The following is a 20874-nucleotide window of genomic DNA, read 5'->3' as shown; positions in this document are numbered from 1 at the left end:
TTCCCTGCCCTTCTGCCTTCAGAGATCTATGGACAAACACGCCAAGGTCCCTTTGTTCTTCGGAACATCCCAGTGTCAGGCCATTCATTGAATACTTCCATGTCACATTACTCCTTCCAAAGTGTATCACCTCACACTTTTCAGCGTTAAATTCCATCTGCCACTTTTCTGCCCTTTTGACCATCCCATCTATATCTTCCTGTAACCCAAGATACTCAACCTCACTGTTAACCACTCGGCCAATCTTTGTGTCATCCACGAACTTACTGATCCTACCCCCCACATAGTCATCTATGTCGTTTATATAAATGATAAACAATAGGGGACCCAGCACAGATCCCTGTGGTACGCCACTGGACACTGGCTTCCAGTCACTAAAACAGCCGTCTGTCATCACTCTCTGTCTCCTACAGCTAAGCCAATTTTGAATCCACCTTATCAAGTTACCCTGTATCCCATGTGCATTTGCTTTCTTGATAAGTCTCCCATGTGCGGCCTTGTCAAAAGCTTTGCTGAAATACAAATCATTTATATAGATTGTGAACAGCTGCAGCCCCAGCACTGATCCTTGCGGTACCCAGCTAGTAACAGCTTGCCATCCTGAGAATGACCCGTTTACTCCTACTCTGTTTTCTGTTAACCAATTCTCAATCCATGCCAGTAAATTACCCCCAATCCCATGAGCTCTAATTTTGTTTACTAACCTCCTGTGTGGGACCTTGTCAAAAGCCTTTTGAAAATCCAAAGACACCACATCCTTTATCTATGCTACAAGTGCCATCTTCAAAAAAAACTCCAACAGGTTTGTCAAACATGATTTCCCTTTCATTAATCCATGTTGACTTTGCCCAATCATTTCATTATTTTCTAAATGTCTAAGTTGCCGACTCCATCCCTCTCCCTGGCAACAGTCTGAGATTAAACCAGTCTATTTGCAACCTTGCTGTCACATTTGACCCCGAGATGATCTTCCGACCTTACATTCATGCCATCACTAAGACTGCCTATTTCCACTTCTGTAACATCACCTGACTTCGTCCATGTCTTAGCTCATCTGCTGCTGAAACCCTCATTCATGCTTTTGTTACCTCCAGACTTGACTATTCCAATGCTCTCATGGCTGGTCTTCCACATTCTACTCTCCGTAAACTTGAGGTCATCCAAAACTTGCAGCCTGTGTCTTAACTCACACCAAGTCCCGTTCCCCTAACAGCCCTCTGCTCGCTGACCTACACTGGCTCCTGGCCAAGCAACGTCCTTTTAAAATACCCATCCTTGTTTTCAAACCCCTCCACGGCCTTGCTCCTCCCTATCTCTATAATCTCCCCCAGCCCCACGGCCCTCCAAGATATCTGTGCTCCTCTAAATCTGGCCTCTTGAACATTCCTCCTTTTGAGACATTCCTTATAAACCTACCTAGGTCATCTGTCCTAATATCTCCTTTGGGGCTCGATGTCATAATTTGTTTTATAATGCTCCTGTGAATCACCTTGGGATGTTTTATTACATTACAGGTGCTGTATTACTATGTTAATGTTGCAGAAAGCCAAAGTTTAAAAAAAAAGTTTAAACATATTCTGCAGTCAGACTTTTCTGAACTTCAGATTTGGTCGTTTGCATTAATTGAACACCTTGCCAAGCAGTCTGTGCATAGATAAGATACATAAGATTCATTCACAATACAAGATCCTTAGTTAAGATATTTATTTTTTAATACTTTAATTTCATTTTAAACCTCTTTATAAGATTACTTTCACAGATAAACATGGATGAGGAAGGCCCTTGCTCCCATCTAGTCTCTCCATTGTGATATCCGTGTTTATTAAATGATTCCAATACTTTTTCCCGCAATTGTACCTGAAATTGCTCTCCTTCTCCTCATCCCTCACAAAATATCGACCCATTGCAGAGGTGTGAGAACTGGCTATCCAAAAATATTATTATCTGACAAGCGTATGTTTTAAATTGTTTTGAATATTTTTATTTTACAGGTGAACAGTCTATACTGATTTTCTTTCTGACGTACCCACCAAGACACTTTTCAGTTGAACTATATGGAATATACAGTGCAATTAAGATGTTTCTTGAAGTAAGTACCAGGCATGTCTGCCAAGGCTGTACTTTGCATATTTCCTTGCATTGGCTGTTTAGATTTATTTGTGGCTTTTGCGTGGAGGGTTAAACACCGAAATAGTCTGTTTCTGTGTTGTAACTTCAATGTGTCAAATATTGCAAGAAAAATAATTAGACTATGGTTGCACATATTCTTTCAGTATTCCTTGTATTTGGAAGAATTTGTTTTGCAGGTAGGTATCGGCCTTGTTTCAGTGGTAGCACTCTCGCCTCATCTCTGCTCCAACATGGAACATATAAATCTCCGCAGACACTCCAGTACAGCTCAGAGGGAGTGCTGTACTGTCTGAGATGCAGTGTTCAGATGGGACATTAAATCAAGTTCCCATCTGCTCCTTCCAGAGGTTGTAAAAGATCCTGTGGCACTATAGGAACAAGAGTAGGGTCTGTTCTCCTGGTGTCATGGCCAACATTTATCCCTGAGCAAGCATCACTGAGAAAATAAATTGGCTAATTAGCACATTGCTGTTTATGGGATCACGGTGCATGAAAATTGGCTGCTGCCAACAGTGACTCTGCTTGGAAAATACCTCATTGGTTGTGAAGAACTTTGGGATGTAATTAGATTGTGAAAGGTGCTATTTAAATGTAAGTTTTTTTTGAACTAACCCACTCTGACTTTCCCCATCACCAAACCAAAAAAGAACTTGTAAATATTAACTAGATGGCATTGCTTACTAACCAACATTACCTTTTATGATGAGCAATTACGTCTCATAGTGGCCAAACAGCTTGATTATTTGACTTTCTTGCCTTTCGATGGCTACTTGGAAATGAGCTTAACAATGTGTTTTATTTCCTTTCCCTTATCCAATTTTCTGTGTTTTTCTCCTTTCCTGTCCTGAACCATGGGGTGGATCACAGTGGAGCCCAATTCTGGCTTTACCCTATGATTACTCATATATACTTTCCAGAAGTGTAACTGATAGCAATCAGGAGGAATCCTGCTTGTCCCTTCCCTCCTTTCCAGTATAAAGGCAATGTAGCACTCAAACCTGATTAAGCACAGAACAATGTTAAAACTCTGGGACCTTTCTAATCTATAAGACTCAATGCCATATTTGCCCAATGAGCCATTGGGAGCTCTGGTTTTATCTGAGAAAGGAACAGAGTTAGCAATACTGTCTGTGTTTATAATAGTTTTCTTGCAATGTGGGTGACTGCTTCAATAAATGCCCAAGCTAGTTGCCCTGAGAAGATGGTAGTGTTTTACAGTTGTTTTTTTCTGCACTCTTTCTTTGACCTCTGGATGATTAGTTATTATAGTAATAGGGTCTGTGGGAGTATTATCTTCTATCTTCACTATCTCACTTATATCTTTCTCCGGTTCTTGGTTACAGTTACGACCAGGTGAGAAAGGGTCTAGGGAGTTCCCTCTCAGCCGTTGCCTGGTCTAATCGTAACAGGGTTTAATTTTAGAAACACCGTGTTTTTAGCTCCCCTTCAGTGAATCCTTGTTCACTGCTTTCCAATTGTAAGGCAAAGAAATCAGACAGATTTTCTTACATTTAAACAAGAAGGGTGGAATTTTATTAATCTTAAACTCTAATTCAGTTAACGAATACGCGATGCGACCACGCTAGCATGCACACATGATAAACATACACGCAGATAGAGACAGAAAAAGTAGAAGGAAAAAAGGGGAAAAGTTTGAAGCAATATCTGGTAGTTATTTACGGTCCTTTGAGTTCAATGTTGAGTCTTTGGGTGCCGGCAAGTCTTGCTGTTCGTTGGGGCCCAGTGCACGCTTTAACTTCTTTCGATATAGGAGTCTTTTCTCTCTTGAGGTTTACGTGTCTTCAGTGGGTCCGCAGGCCTGTGAGAAAGCAAAAGAGAGCCAGTCAGGAGAGAGGCTGTCTTGTTCCAGGTTCAGTTACAATCTGCAGTCTGACCAAACTGTCCTGTGAGCACAATTCAAAACTCCAAGTTGGCCAGTAGGTTAGTCATGTGACTAACTATTTAAACAAACTCCTGCGTTTGTGAATTCCAAAGCTCTCGGAGGGTGGGGAGAGGGGGGGACGGGGGTGGGAGGGGGGGGTGTAGTGCTGTCTCCCACCCTGACAAGATGTGGATCACCATTGCCCAGCCCAATCTCTGTTAATTGAATCAGTGAGCAATTCTTTTGTCTGTCCAAGCACTGTCTCTTAGTATGCAAATGTCCTCCAGCCAAGTGTCTGGTGATTCCTTGTAAACCATGTCACTTCTTCACTCCAGCAACAGTTTAATGATGATATACAAAATTAATATAAAAGCAAAATACTGCGGATGCTGGAAATCTGAAACAAAAACAAGAAATGCTGGAATCACTCAGCAGGTCTGGCAGCATCTGTGGAAAGAGAAGCAGAGTTAACGTTTCGGGTCAGTGACCCTTCTTCGGAACTGACAAATATTTGTCAGTTCCGAAGAAGGGTCACTGATCCGAAACGTTAACTCTGCTTCTCTTTCCACAGATGCTGCCAGACCTGCTGAGTGATTCCAGCATTTCTTGTTTTTGGTACAAAATTAATATGCCTCATTCTTGGCAGGTGAGGGTCTTCATGACAGTCAGTTCCACTCTCTCCACGGCTTTTCCTATCCTCTTCCAATTCTATTCTATTCACAGTCATGTAGCCTGGCTTCTTTTTATTCAATTTTAAATGTTTTATCTTTATAGACTGAATACTTTCTTTTCTTTAATTCCTCTTACTACATTTTGTCGGAACTTTTGCCCCGCTTCATTTTCAGTTTTAATGAGAACCTCTTCCTTTCCCATTGATGCCATTATCCAAGGTTACATGTAATGTATGTATGGATCAGTGTCTTTATTTTATCCCTCTTTCTTTTCCCAAGGCTCCTTGTTTGCACAGCAAAGGTCTCACTACTTTGAATGTAACTGTCCTCTGTCAGATCTAGGTATAAGAGTTTTGTTGCAACTTTCTCTTGGTCTCCAGTCCTTAGTGTGTGACTAAAATAGACTTGAGCCCCAGATTTGTCAAATACTTAGCTCAAACTTCAATAAGCACTTTATTCAGTAATTTAGAAAATAAAAGCAGCTACAAAAATTCAAGCAAACCAATATTAACACCAAGGATCCTGGTTCTCTAATCCTATTCTGGGGGACTGGCCTTCTAACTGCCAACCATCCCAAGCAACTAGTTAGAAGCAGATACTCACAATATGAAGAGAGCCTGTAACTAACTACCAGCGAGAGTCTTAACTAATGCAATACTCTTAATTCTCTATAGGTTGTCAAACTTGGTCTCTCTGCACATAGATCAATCTCAAAACTTTCATCTCTAACATTTCCCCCCATTGATCCAGGGGGTGCTGCTCAGCTGTTTTGAAACACTTTCTTGCAGAGGTTTCATTACTAGAGTTCAGCTTCCCTGTTGCACTAGCTAACTCAACATTTTCAGTTTTCCAAGCAGTTCAAGAACGCAATAATAAAATGGTTGGCAACATTGCATCAACAGAAAGCTATTGAAAGATGATGAACAGCAGGGTCCAAGCTTGTGGATATCTAAGGTTAGGACCTTTTTCATCTACAACTTTGTATTGTAGCTGCCTAGGGCCACCTGTCTGTGTATCTATACAATGTACCCATGCGTTACTGGTTTGCATGTCACTTTCAATTCTAATACTGCTACACCTGCATGTATATTGTCATGAAGACCCCACCTGCCAAGAATGAGGCATATTAATTTCATCGTATGAAACATTAATTTTAAATTGTTGCTGGACTGAAGGGATGAATTGTTTAATGAGATCAGCAGTGGCTGGAAAAATTTGCAGACTAAGAGACAGTTGCCTGGAGAGACAATAGAACAGCTCCCTGATCCAATTAACCCAAATGGATTTTGATCACCAGCCACTGAATGTGGAACAAGCCAGTATTCCATTCCCCCCCCCACTCCGCACCCCACCACCCCCCAACTGCAGGTGCCTACTAAGATGAAAGGAATCCACAAAAACGCAGGAGAGTTTGTTAAAAAGCAACTAGTCACATGACTAACCTGCTGGCCCAGGTTTGGTTTTGAACTGCTCACAGAACAGTTTGGGTGAGACTGCAACTGAACTTGAAGAAAGAGCCTCTCTCCTGCCCCCGCCCCCCCCCCCCCCCCCCCCCACCACCCCACCGCGCGCTCTCTCTCTCTTTCTTGCTCTCTCTCTCTACATCAAAACAAGTTTGAAAGCATCCACGAAACAGCAAGATTTAACTGCAATCAAAGACTCTACATCGAACTCAAAGGACAGTAAATAAACCCCAGTCATCGTTTCAAACTTTACCCCTTTATTCTTTCTACCTTTCTGTCTTTATCTGCGTGTGTGTTTATCACATATGCATGCTAGCGTGGTCGTGTCGCGTATTCGTAGTAGTTTTAACTGAATTAGAGTTTTAAGGTTAGTAAACTTGCACCTTTCTTGTTTAAATCTAAGAAAACCTGTCTGGTTGATTTATTTAAAAGCAAAATACTGCGGATGCTGGAAATCTGAAATAAATCTGGTTGATTTATTTGCCTTACAATTGGAGAGCAGTGAACAAGGATTCACTGAGTGGGAGCTAAAAACATGACGTTTTAAAAATTAAACCCTGTTATGGTCAAATCAGGCAAAGACTGAGCGTGAACCCCTGGACCCCTTTCTCACTTGGTCATGGAAATAGTTTGGACTAGTTAATACATTTCTTCCAGGGGATTGAATAGTGCAATATATCGCAGTACAGTACTTCCCCTTTTGTAGCAGGTATCAAATTTCACTGGGACAGAGTTGATGGACCATTCTCTCTCAATCAAGGTTGTAATAGCTCTTAAATGTATTTAGTGTGTTTTGATGCATTGGCATCCCCATTTTACATGCTGGTCTGTCCACCACTGGTTTTATCATATCTTTGACTGTGTCACAGTGAAGAAAGACCAAGTAGAAGGCAAATGCTTCTCTTAGAGGAAAAAGTCAATGAGAAACTTTACTTACATCTTAATAAAGTGTCATGAGCAAATCTCGTGGCAGAATCTGATGTGTGTAGCTGGGGAAACCAAAAAGGAGAATGTGGCAAACTTCCCTGATCAAAAATGCAAAGAAAAATTTTGAATTGCGTGGTGGGAAAATCCACTTGAAACTTAATTTTTCTTCAACCTGGTTGTTGATACCTTGCTTATGTTCTATTTGTGGGATGGTCTCATTTTCCAGCTAAACAATGATCCCAGGTGGGACGTGTTACTTGAAATTCTTCATTGATAGCTGTGTTTTTGAAATTTGGTATACTTTGAATAATGCATCCCATCCGGGACCAGCTTTAATGGGAACATGCCTCAAAAGTAATAGTGTGGTAACACCAAGTGAAAAGAACAATGGAGAGAATTTTAGCCCCCCAAAAATGAGCGGGTTTGGGTCAGGTGTAATGTTAAAACACTGAATCCCAAACTCAACATGCCCACTTTCAGTTTTAACGGAGGCGGGATAGGGGTGGGCAGCCAACATTCTCTTAGGAGGTGGGTTGGCAATTTAAATATAATGAGGCTGCTTGCTTCCTATTTAACCACCATTTTAAATTTTAACTCTGTGCACCTGGAGTTTCCTGAGCATCGGGAAACCTGGGAGCTAAAAGGGAGATAAGGATTGCCGGATGCTGGAAGTAAGTATCCTTGCTTCACCAACCCCTAGCTGACCTTTCTTGATCTTCCCAGGAGGCCTCCAATTGCTCCCTGCTGACTCCTCCGATCTCTTTCCCACCATCACCGCTCACCCACCCCAACCCCGCCCCTCCCCCACCCCGACCCCAGCTTCTGATCTGCTTCTGGCAGACCTCAAAGCCGGACCTCAAAGGTTGTAACCTCTGGATTATTCACGTTGCCACGTGCCAATGAGTATAGGAATAGGAGGATAGAGCAGATGAATGCATGGTTGGGGAGATGGTGCAGGAGGGAGGGCTTTAATTTCCTGGATCACTGGGTCTGTTTCTGGCAAAGGTGGGACATGTACAAGTTGGACGGGTTGCACCTGACCCAGAATGGGACCAGCATCCTTGCTGGGAGGTTTGCTCGTGCTGCTGGGGAGGGTTTAAACTAATTTGGCAGGGAGATGGTATACAGAGTGGAGGTACAGTAGGGGGTGAAGCACAGTCAAATATAAAAGAGAAACTGAGTCAGTCCGGATGGCAGAAGAGTTAAGGCACAAGTGAAAAATGCAAGGCTGGATTGCATCTATTTTAATGCAAGGAGTCTTACGAGTAAGGCAGATGAATTGAGGGCGATGATTAGCACATGGGATTATGATATTATGATATTATTGCCATCAGAGAGACATGGTTGAGGGAAGGGCAGGACTGGCAGCTCAATATTCCAGGGCGTAGAATCTTCAGGCGTGGCAGGGGTGTGTAAAAGAGGAGGTGGCATTGCATTATTGATCAAGGCGTCAATTACTGCAGTAAGGAGGGATGATATCTTAGAAGGTTCCTCAAGTGAGGCCATATGCGTAGATCTTAAAAACAAAAAGTGGGCAGTCACTTGGCTGTGAGTGTACTACAGGCCTCCACACAGTCAGGGAGAGACAGAGGAGCAGCTACGTAGGCAAATCTCAGAGAGGTGTAAAAATAATAGGGTAATAATAGTAGGGGATTTCAACTTCCCCAATATCAACTGGGATAGTTTTAGTGCAAAAGGCTTAAAGGGGGTAGAATTCTTAAAATGCATACAGGAGTGCTTTTTGAGCCAGCATGTAGAAAGTCCTACAAGAGAAGGGGCAGTACTGGACCTAATCCTAGGGAATGAAGCCGGAAAAGTGGTAGAAGAGGGGAGCATTTCGGGGATAGTACCCATAACTCTCTAAAATTTAAGGTAGTTATGGAAAAGGACAATGATGGACCAGAAATAAAGGCACTGAATTAGGGGAAGGCCAATTTCAATATGATAAAACAGGATCTGGCCAAAGTGGACTGGGAGCAGCTATTTGTCAGAAAGACTACATCAGACCAGTGGAGTGATTCAAAGAGGAAATAGTGCGTGTTTAGAGCCAACATGTACCCGTTAAGGTGAAGGGTAGGACCAACAAGTCCAGGGAACCCTGAATGTCAAGGGATATAGAGCATTGGATCAGGACAAAAAAGACTTATGGCAGATTCAGAGTGCTGAAAACAGTGGGGACACTAGAGGAGTATATAAAGTGTAGTGGGGGGGGGGGGGGAGGTGGTGGGGGTACTTCAAAAAGTAATTAGGAGAGTGAAGAGGGGACATGAAAAAACACTGGCGGGCAAGACAAGGGAAAATCCTAAGGCATTTTATAAGTATATTAAGGGCAACAGGATAACCAGGGAAAGAATAGGACCAAAGCGGCAATCTGTGTGTGGAGCCAGAGGACATAGGTGAGGTTTTAAATGATTACTTTTCATCAGTGTTCACTATGAAGAAGGACAATGTAGGCGTAGAGATCAGGGAGGGGGATTGTGATATACTTGAACATATTAGCATTGAAAGGGAGGAAGTGTTAGCTGTTTTAATGGGCTTAAGTGGATAAATCCCCAGGCCCAGATGAGATGTATCCCAGGCTGTTATGTGAGGGAAGGGAGGAGATAGCAGGGGCTCTGATACAAATTTTCAAATCCTCTCTAGCCACAGGAGAGGTACCAGAGGATTGGAGGACAGAGAATGTGGTACCATTATTCAAGAAGGGTAGCAGGGATAAACCAGGTAATTATAGGCTGGTGAGTCTAACATCGGTGGTTGGCAAACTATTGGAAAAAATTCTGAGGCACAGGATTAATCTCCACTTGGAGAGACAGGGATTAATCAGGGATAGTCAGCATGGTTTTGTCAGGGGGAGATCGTGTCTAACTAACTTGATTGAATTTTTCGAGGCAGTGACTAGATGTGTAGATGAGGGTAAAGCAGTTGATGTCGTCTACATGGACTTCAGTAAGGCTTTTGATAAGGTCCCGCATGGGAGATTGGTTAAGAAGGTCCATGGGATCCAGGGCAATTTGGCAAATTGGATTCAAAATTGGCTTAGTGGCAGGAGGCAGAGGGTAATGGTTGAGGGTTGTTTTTGCGAGTGGAAGCCTGTGACCAGTGGTGTACCACAGGGATCGGCGCTGGGACCCTTGCTGTTTGTAGTGTACATTAATGATTTAGACGTGAATATAGGAGGTATGATAAGTAAGTTCGCAGATGACCCGAAAATTGGTGCTGTTGTAAATAGTGAGGAGGAAAGCCTTACATTACAGGACAATATAGATGGCTGGTAAGATGGGCAGAGCTGTGGCAAATGGAGTTTAATCCTGAGAAGTGTGAGGTGATGCATTTTGGGAGGACTAACAAGGCAAGGGAATATATAATGGATGGTAGGACCCTAGGGAGTACGGAGGGTCAGAAGGACCTTAGGGTGCTTGTCCATAGATCACTGAAGGCAGCAGCACAGGTGGATGGGATACTTGCCTTTATTAGCCAAGGCATAGAATTTAAGAGCAGGGAGGTGATGATGGAGCTGTATAAAATGCTAGTTAGGCCACCGCTGGAGTACTGTGTATAGTTCTGGGCACCACACTATAGGAAGGATGTGATTGCACTGGAGAAGGTGCAGAGGAGATTCAACAGGATGTTGCCTGGGATGGGGCATTTCATGAAGAGAGACGGAAAAGGCTAGGGTTTTTTCCTTAGAGCAGAGAAGGCTGAGGGGGCACATGATTGAAGTGCACAAAATTATGAGGGGCATTGATTGGTTAGAAAGGAAGAGACTTTTTCCATTAGCGGGGTCAATAATCAGGGGGCATAGATTTAAAGTAAGGGGCAGGAGGTTTAGAGGGGATTTGAGGAAAATTTTTTTCACTCAGAGGGTGGTTGGAATCTGGAACGCACTGCATGAAGGGGTGGTAGAGGAAGGAACCTTCGGGTTTCGGAGCTCGAGTGGCGGCTGGAGTCACTGTGGCGCATCTGTGAGGTGTAGGACTATGTGGATGGCACATTTCAGGAGGTGGCCAAGCCGGTGCCTAGGCAAGCACAGTTGCGGGGGGGTGACTGGGTGGCTGCCGAACGGACAAAGAAGTCAGGGCAGGTAATGCAGGAGTCTCCAGAGGACATCCCACTTTCTAACCGGTATTCAGTTCCGAGTACCAATGAGGGAGAGGGTTCCTCTAGAGAATGCACCGAGAGTCATGACCGGAATGTCATGGCTGACTCAGCTGTGCAGGGATGGAGAAAATGGGACAAGAGGACAATCGTGGCAGGGGATTCTGTGGTTAGAGGAACAGATAGGCGTTTCTGTGGTCACAGACGTGATTTCAGGATGGTATGTTTCCTCCCTGGTGCAAGGGTCTTGGATATTACAGAGTGGTTGCAGAGTATTCTGGAGGGTGATGGTGCACAGCTGGAGGTCGTGCTCCACGTTGGTACCAATGACATAGGTAGAAAGAGGGATAAGGTCCTGCAAAAAGAATTTATGGAGCTAGGCAGCTGATTAAAAAGTAGGACCTCAAAGGTTGTAATCTCTGGGTTTCTTCCAGTGCCTCGGGCTAGTGAGTATATGAATAGGAGGTTAGAGTAGATGAATGCATGGTTGGGGAGATGGTGCAGGAGGGAGGGTTTTAGATTCTTGGATCACTGGGCCTGTTTCTGGCAAAGGTGGTATCTGTATAAGATGGACGTGTTGCACCTGAAGCAGAATGGGACCAGCATCCTTGCTGGGAGGTTTGCTACTGTTGTTGGGGGTGGGGTTTAAACTAATTTGGCAGGGGGGTGGGATACAGAGTGGAAGCACAGTAGGGGGTGATGTACAATCAAATATAAATGTGAAGCTAAGTCAGTCCAGAGGACAGAGTAAATGGAGACCTGTTAAGGCTCAGGTAAAAAATGCAAGGCTGGATTGTATCTGTTTTAATGCAAGGAGTCTTACTAGTAAGGCAGATGAATTGAGGGCGTTGATTAACACCTGGGAACATGATATTATTGCTATCACTGAGTCATGGTTGAGGGAGGGGCAGGACTGGCAGCTTAATATCCCAGGGTATAGAATCTTCAGACGTGATAGCGGGGGGTGGGTAAAAGAGGAGGTGGCATTGCACTTTTGATTAAGGAGTCAATTACTGCAGTAAGGAGGAATGATATCCTAGAAGGTTCCTCTAATGAGGCCATATGGGTAGAACTTAAAAACAAAAAGGGGGCAATCACTTGGCAGGGAGTTTACTACAGGCCTCCAAACAGTCAGGCAGTAGTAGAGGGGCAGATATGTAGGCAAATCTCACAGAGGTGCAAAAATAATAGGGTAATAATAGTAGGGGATTTCAACTTCCCCTATATTAGAGGGAATAGTCTTCGTGCAAAAAGCTTAAAGGGGCGGAATTCTTCAAGTGCATTCAGGAGAGCTTTTGGAGCCAGCACGTGGAGAGTCCTACAAGAGGAGGGGCGGTACTGGACTTAATCCGAGGGAATGAAGCCGGACAAGTGGTAGAAGTGGCAGTGGGGGAGCATTTTGGGGATAGTGACCATAACTCTGTAAGATTTAAGGTTTTTATTTTTTTTATTTTTTAGAGATACAGCACTGAAACAGGCCCTTCGGCCCACCGAGTCTGTGCCGACCAACAACCACCCATTTATACTAACCCTACAGTAATCCCATATTCCCTACCACCTATCTACACTAGGGGCAATTTACAATGGCCAATTTACCTATCACCTGCAAGTCTTTGGCTGTGGGAGGAAACCGGAGCACCCGGCGAAAACCCACGCGGTCACAGGGAGAACTTGCAAACTCCGCACAGGCAGTACCCAGAATTGAACCCGGGTCCCTGGAGCTGTGAGACTACGGTGCTAACCACTAACCACCACCAGGTAGTTATGGAAAAGGACATAGAGGGACTGGAAATAAGAGTACTGAATTGGGGAAAGGCAGATTTCAATATGATAAAACAGAATCTGGCCAAAGTGAACTGGGAGCAGCTTCTTATTGGAAAGTCTACATCAGACCAGTGGGAATCATTTAGAACAGAAATTGTGAGTGTTCAGGTGCAGTATGTTCCTATAAAGGTGAAGATTAGGACCAACAGGTCAAGGGAACCCTGGATGTCAAGGGATATAGAGGATTGGATAAGGATAAAAAAAGGAGGCATATGGCAGATTCAGAGTGCTGAAAACAACGGAAGCCCTAGAGGAGTATAGAAAGTGTAGGGGAGTACTGAAAGTAATTTGGAGAGCGAAGAGGGGGCATGAAAAATCACTGGCAGACACGATAAAGGAAAATCCCAAGGCGTTTTATAAAGTATGTTAGGGGCAAGAGGATAACCAGGGTAAAAGTGGGCCCATTAGGATTCATAGAGGCAATCTGTGTGGAGCCGGAGGACATAGGGGAGGTTTTGGATGATTTATTTTCATCTGTGTTCACTATGGAGAGGGACGATGTAGGTGTAGTGATCAGGGAGGGGGATTGTGATATACTTGATCAAATTAGCATTGTAAAGGAGGAAGTATTGGCTGTATTAGTGGGCTTAAAGGTGGATAAATCCCTGGGCCCAGATGAGATGTATCCCAGGCTGCTATGTGAGGCAAGGGAGGTGTTAACGGGGGCTCTGACACAAATTTTCAGTTCCTCTCTGGCCACAGGAGAGGTACCAGAGGATTGGAGGACAGCGAACGGGGTACCATTATTCAAGAAGGCTAGCAGGGATAAACCAGGTAATTACAGGCCGGTGAGTCTAACATCAGTGGTTGGAAAATTATTGGAAAAAATTCTGAGAGATAGGATTAATTCCACTTGGAGAAGCAGGAATTAATCAGGGATAGTCAGCATGGCTTTGTCAGGGGGAGATAGTGTCTAACAAATTTGATTGAATTTTTCGAGGAGGTGACTAGAGGTGTAGATGAGGGTAAAGCAGTTGATGTAGTCGACATGAACTTCAGTAAGGCTTTTGATAAGCTCCCACATGGGAGATTGGTTAAGAAAGTAAGAGCCCATGGGATCCAGGGTAATTTGGCAAATTGGATCCAAAATTGGCTTAGTGGAAGGAGGCAGAGGGTGATGGTAGAGGGTTGTTTTTGTGAATGGAGGCTGTGACCAGTGGAGTACCGCAGGGATCAGTGCTGGGACCCTTACTGTTTGTAGTGTACATTAATGATTTAGACGTGAATGTAGGAGGTATGATCAGTAAGTTCGCAGATAACATGAAAATTGGTGCTGTCGTAAATAGGAGAAAAGCCTTAGATTACAGGACAATATAGATGGGCTGGTAAGATGGGCAGAGCAGTGGCAAATGGAGTTTAATCCTGAGAAGTGTGAAGTGATTCACTTTGGGACGTCTAACAAGGCAATGGAATATACAATGGATGGTAGGACCCTAGGGAGTACAGAGGGTCAGAGGGACCTTGGGGTGCTTGTCCATAGATCACTGAAGGCAGCAGCACAGGTAGATAAGGTGGTAGGAAGGCATATGGGATACTTGCCTTTATTAGTCGAGGCATAGAATATAAGAGCAGGGAGGTTATGATGGAGCTGTATAAAACGCTGGTTAGGCCACAGCTGGAGTACTGTGTACAGTTCTGGTCACCACATTATAGGAAGGATGTGATTGAAATGGAGAGGGTGCAGAGGAGATTTACCAGGATATTGCCTGGGCTGGAGCATTTCAGTTATGAAGACAGACTGGATAGGCTCGGGTTGTTTTCCTGGGAGCGGAGAAGGCTGAGGGGGAACCTGATTCAGGTATACAAAATTGTGAGGGCCATTGATAGGATAGATAGGAAGAAACTTTTTCCCTTAGCGGAGGGGTCAATAACCAGGGGGCATAGATTTAAGGGAAGGGGCAGAGGTTTAGAGGGGAGTTGAGAAGAAATTTTTTCACCCGGGGGGTGGTTGGAATCTGGAACACACTTCCTGAGGAGGTGGTGGAGGCGGGAACACTCACGACATTCAAGAAGTATTTGGATGAGCACTTGAAATGCCATAGCATACAGGGCTATGGGCCAAGTGCTGGAAAATGGGATTAGAATAGTTAGGTGCTTGATGACCAGTGCAGACACAATGGGCCGAAGGGCCTGTTTCTCTGCTGTATAACTCTATGACTCTATGGCCTTCAAACAGTCCCCAACACTGCCCTCCCCAGTGTCACCTGGCTCTGTATTATGTCCCTGGCTGCAGCCTGGTGCTGCCACTTACATCCCCGACAGTCAGCCAGCCTCTCAATTTGGCTGGCTGTGTCCGGGAAATAGAGACTGAAAATGCAAATCAGGCCATGCCGTTACATTTGCAGGACTCTTGGGAAACCGGTTTGTCTGGGTTTCCCAACCTCCCTTGCTCTCTACCTTCGAATTAATATCCTGTCCAGTGTTGCAATCTGGTTTTCCATACCACACTCTTCATAACACTGGACCCAAGGTTCTATTTTAGGTGGTTAAATATAGCTATTTTAGTGGTTGAGCAGCCGCTGCCTTTAAACCAACAGGTTGATGCTGCAGTTAGCTAGAATCCAAATATTTTGGATAGCAGAGTTTTTCAGGCCTGAAGAGGCTTATTGTCTTTAACTTTGGATTTCAGCCCCTACCTGGATCTTTCAATACTATATTTTATAGTTAACACAATTAACAAAGAATGCAGAATAAAATATTTTCATAGAACTGCCCAAACGTTCCTTGAAATATTTTCGCCGTAGTCCTTAAACATATCAAGATCAAAAATCATTCAAATAATCACCTGATTAGTTATATGCTGTGTCCTTTTAATGTCCTGAAGATATTGTAAATTATCTTGTATATTAAGATCCAAAAGTATCTTTTGAGCAAACATTCCTTTTAGAGAAGGATTTGGCACCAGGAAGTGATGTAGTCATATTGCTATTACTCCATATTTCCCTTCTCAACATTATTGAATTGGTGCTTTTGCTCTTCATCAGTAGGCTCAGTACATTCCTTTTTTTATACAACGGAACTTGTTATACCTTCATTATGTGAGGAATTCTGTGCTGATTTTAACCAGCAGGATTTTGTGTTTTTCTTCAGGGCGTTGGGGTCAAAAGCGGGTCCCGATCCTGCATCGTGTCGGGAGTAGTCACCTGACATGGATATTTCCTGGATTGGCCAATTAGTGGTCAGAGGAAGTGCTGGCCATCCAATTAAGAATGGCCGGTGGGTTCTCGAAGCTGGAGCTCCAATAGGAGGTCCTCCAGCACTGAAGGAGCTGCAGCCTGCCATTGTGGGTAAGGGAGAAAGAGGGTGACTCCAGTGGTGCGCTCTCAGCAACTTTAAAGAATTTGAAATAAAGAATGGCCACAGCTGCTAGACCACCATTGTGGGTGGGGGGGGGGGGGAAACCACTCCACAGGGTGATCTGTGGCCACAACTGTGGCCAGGTAGACAGTAGGGGTGGGGGGCCTTAAAGATCATCTCCAGGCAGCTGCCATGCTCCCGATGCCATGGGGTCTCACAGGCTGACTTGAAAATTCCAGTCGGGATCAGATAATTGGCTTTTAAATTATCTGAAGCTACCCACCACTTGTGGGCGGATAGCTGATCTGCCCCTGATCTGCCATCCGGGAAAATGGCTTGGGAGCAGGAAGGTGCCGGCAAAGCAAAATTACGTCTCTGTTCCCACCCCCATATTGGGGTGAAAATCCTGCCCAACATGTTTGGAACGTAAAATCATCGCAAATTGCACTCTGATTTGATTTGGTTGCATCATCCTCAGTGAGACTCATCTTGGTTAGGTCTGCCGCTCAAGTAGGACTGGGAACGCTGTATAGCATCTATAGCTGACACGGGGCCATGGGATCCAACTTACAACATAACGCACTTAGAAGCCACCTTTCCATTTAAACCCTCTCCTTAAGTCATCCAAATCTGCTTGGCTTTCGTCCAAGACTCAGAATGTCACTATACTTGGTTGGGCAAATATGTGAAATGTCTTTGTCCTTTACTGTGTGTTTATCGTGGCAGTTGAGGTTCTGGAGGAAAGAGGAGACCTCTGACTGCAGTTAGTTTCAGGGAAAAGACACTACAACAAAAATGGTTTCTCTCCTATTTATTTATACAAGTCTATAAAACCATTAATGCAATTTACACAAACAAGAAATGCTGGAAATACTCAGCAGGTCTGGCAGCATTTGTAGAGAGAGAAGCAGAGTTAATGTTTCAGGTCAGTGACCCTTCCTCGGAACTGGCAGATAACTATTCTTTGTGACCTTGTCCTATCAACACCTCTTTTGTTATCTCTTGCCCCACCCCTCACTTTACTTGCTTAAAACCTTTTACATTTCTAATATCTGCTAGTTCTGATGAAGGGTCACTGACCTGAAATGTTAACTCTCCTTCTCTCTCCACAGATGCTGTCAGACCTGCTGAGTATTTCCAGCATTTCTTGTTTGTGTTTCAGGTTTCCAGCATCTGCAGTATGTTGCTTTTATTTTAATGCAATTTACATATCTCAAGTTTCTATGCAAAAACTTCCACGTTGAAACGCATGCATAATATAGTATGGAAGAGGATGTTCAGGCAGAACTTTTTTTTAGATGGTCTCAATATTTGGCAAGTTATACCTGATTGTGTGTTGTCAGGAAGAAGGGGGTGGTTACTGTGAGCTCCAGTCATGTTAACACTTCGTCAGGCTTATATCTACATAGTTGTAATGGTGATTTGTGCTTTTAAAAGGAATTGCTCTGGACATGATAGATGGCACGAAGCAAATAGCTGTGATGCATGTAAAACTGGCGAGGAGAATTTGCTCTGGAGATCACAGTTTCATTATTCATTATTCATTCCATCTATCAACATCCTGGGGTACCATTGACCAGAAACTGAACTGGAATAGCCATATAAATACTGTGGCTACAACAGCAGGTCAGAGGCTAAGAATCCTGCGGCGAGTAACTCACCTCCTGACTTCCCAAATCCTGTCCACCACATTACAAGGCACAAGTCAGGAGTGTGATGCAATACTCTCCACTTGCCTGGATGGGTGCAGCTCCAACAACACTCGAAGCTCAACACCATCCAGGACAAAGCAGCCTGCTTGATTGGCATCCCATTCACAAACATTCACTCCCTCCACCGCCGATACACAGTGGCAGCAGTGTGTACCATCTACAAGATCCATTGCAGCAATGCACCAAGACTCCTTAGACAGCACCTTCCAAACTGACAACCTCTACCACCTAGAAGGACAAGGGCAGCAGTTGCATGGGAATGCTACCACCTGCAAGTTTCCCTCCAGGCCATAGACCATCCTGGCTTGGAACTATGTCACCGTTCCTTCAGTGTTGCTGGGTCAAAATCCTGGAACCCCCTTCCTAACAGTACTATGGGTGTACCTACCCCACATGGACTGCAGCGGGTTAAGAAGGTGGCTCACTCCCACCTTCTCAAGGACAATTAGTGATGGGCAATAAATGCTGGCTTAGCCAGCGATGCCCACGAATGAATAAAAAAAATATTGAGCCACTGAGAAGTGCCTGTCACAGGTATATGGACATAAGGAACAATAGTTACAAGAGGAGTGCTAGGCCCTCCTATCCATCTGTATCAAAAAAAACTATAGGTAAATATGAATTTGATCTGCATTTTGTAGGTGGGAATATTTGGGCCCTGAGATTCCAATCAGTTTGGTGGAGAGTGCAGAAACCTTTTCCGCAAAACCTGCAAGTGTATCTCTCCTTTTAAAGAAGTGTCTGTACGTTCCCTGCATTCTCCATTGGTAAAGGCTGAATGCAGTTAGCCCTGTTTAGAAGATTGACCGAAAAGCAGGAGGCAGAGAATAGAGACAATGGGCAGGTACCTTAACTGGAAGGATATGACCAGCAGTGTCCAAAAGGGACCTGTGTTGGGACCTCATCTATTCACGATTAACAACTTAGATGGGATGGAGAACCACAGGCTGAATTTTATTCTGCCCTTGGAGGAGGGCACGGCGGGCAAACAATGGTGGGGGCGCGATCCCGATGTTACCCATGCCCCCTACCATTTTGTCCTGGGCAGAGTAGGCCGAGAACGGCCTTCATGCCCTGGTCCAATTAATGGCCACATAAGGGCCTCTTTCTGCCTTTACCTCAATTTTGCAGAGGGGCCACCACATGTTAAAAGGCTGCCAGGTTAAGCCTGGTGGCATCCTAGCAGGGTCGGGGATAGGTCCTTCCTTTTGGGGGCAATCCAGGGCACACCTCAGTGGTGATTCCCATCCCCCAGCAATAACCCCTGTTCGCCCCCCACCACCCCCCCCCCCACCCTGTCACCTGGGCCTGTCTGAATGGCCCCAGTAACCCCCAACCCCACTTACCCCTCCCGGGATTTTCTCTCTCTGGTACTGCAGTATGAGCAGTGGCCACCACTCCCAGTGATGCTGCCAGTCTTCCGATTTTGTCCAGCATCTCGGAAGGTGGGAGCTCATCCCCTCAAGGGACAGCAACCCCGACGGCGGGCAGTTATTTGGCTGCCCACCATTAAATAGCTACGGGGGGCTGAAAGAGGGCCAACGCGGGTTCTGCCCCGCCTTCTGGCCTGCTGCTGGGACCCCCGTTGCCGGAATAATATCCGACCTCGCATGTCCAACTTTCCTGATGGCACAAAGTTAGGTGGCATTGTAAGCGGTGTAGCTTAAAACTACGAAGAGATATTGTTATGAATGTTGGACTTTGTAGCACGATTATGTTTTAAAAACTGTGATTTTTAATGTAGTGTGAAGATGGAGTCAGAAGAGCCATGTGACCTCAAACAACTCTGCTGAAGGATAAGATAGGGTTCTTGGTTACCAGGGCAACAAAGAACCCAGATCAAAGTCCCTTTTGAAAAGTAGAAGGCAAGGTTGTAACACCTGAAGAACAATGGGTTTCATCCTCCCAGACTTTCAGATCGTAAACGAGGACCCAATGGCTCTGAAAATGTAAATGTGAGTTGCAATTGCTAACACCCAGAAACAAAGGAAGACACAGGTGGCTGTACTGTAGCCAGACCTCTGGGCTCTGCAAATTGGAAAAGCAAATGACTATTGACTTTTGATTTTTAGATAGATTCCACAGGCTTGGGGAAGTCTGCAAGCTGTAAGGAAGACTAGAAGACAAAGACTAGTGGTGGATGCTAGGTCAGTTGTCAGTTTTAAACCTGAGATTGATAGATTTCTGTGAACCAATATATTAAGGGAAATGGGGCAATGGCAGGTTAACAGAGTTAGATCACAGATCAGCCATGATCTCACTGAATGGCGGAATAGGCTCAAGGCACTCCTCCTATTCCTATGTTTAACATCTCACCTGAATGATGCACCTCCAACAGTGCATTACTGCACCAAGGATACCTAGGAGGAAATCTATTGTTAGAGGGTAAAGCAAGGGTGGGAATGGGTTATACTCTACCCACATCTGTTGGCTTAAGAAATTATCCAAAGTAATAAGTAATTAGAAAATGATTGAATTCCATAAATTCTAATGTTTTTTTTTAGGACTAAACAAGCTGGCAAGGAAGGAGGAGCAGTGGCAGCTGTAATGGACACAGATCAAAGGAAAACATTGAGATCTAAGAAGTAGTAATTTTATAGTGAAGGATGCTGTAGTGACAGGCCACTGTATTTGTGTATGCTTTGAGTTATGCAAGATGTTAACCCTGTCCATATTTTAATGGAATATTTCCTGATACACATGATTGATGGTACTTTTCTTCAGTTGAACTCGTTCTGAAATTCCCGTACTGAGTGAAGTTGCTATCACTTAGAATCCATTATATGTTCCTTAGATAGCTGTGTAGTGGAAATGAACCTTGCAAATTTTACTGTGCCATATAAACCAAAAAGGTTTCTGGTTCAATCCTTGTT

General features: G+C 44.3%; 1 protein-coding gene across 2 annotated transcripts in view; it reads left to right on the top strand.

Annotated features, from left to right (window-relative positions):
* zgc:174356 (uncharacterized protein LOC100137120 homolog) overlaps window positions 1-20874 on the top strand; it is a 112531-nt gene that overhangs the window by 22717 nt on the left and 68940 nt on the right. For both annotated transcript variants that reach the window (XM_068044158.1, XM_068044159.1), the window contains exon 3: window positions 1992-2089. In XM_068044158.1, the coding sequence (XP_067900259.1) occupies window positions 1992-2089 (98 nt within the window). The remainder of the gene's footprint in view (window positions 1-1991; window positions 2090-20874) is intronic.

Source organism: Heterodontus francisci, chromosome 13 (genome assembly GCF_036365525.1).
Source record: "Heterodontus francisci isolate sHetFra1 chromosome 13, sHetFra1.hap1, whole genome shotgun sequence".
Classification (NCBI taxonomy): Eukaryota; Metazoa; Chordata; class Chondrichthyes; order Heterodontiformes; family Heterodontidae; genus Heterodontus; species Heterodontus francisci.
The sequence above is the reverse complement of the archived record's forward strand: the minus strand, read 5'-3'. Positions and strand labels throughout refer to the sequence as shown.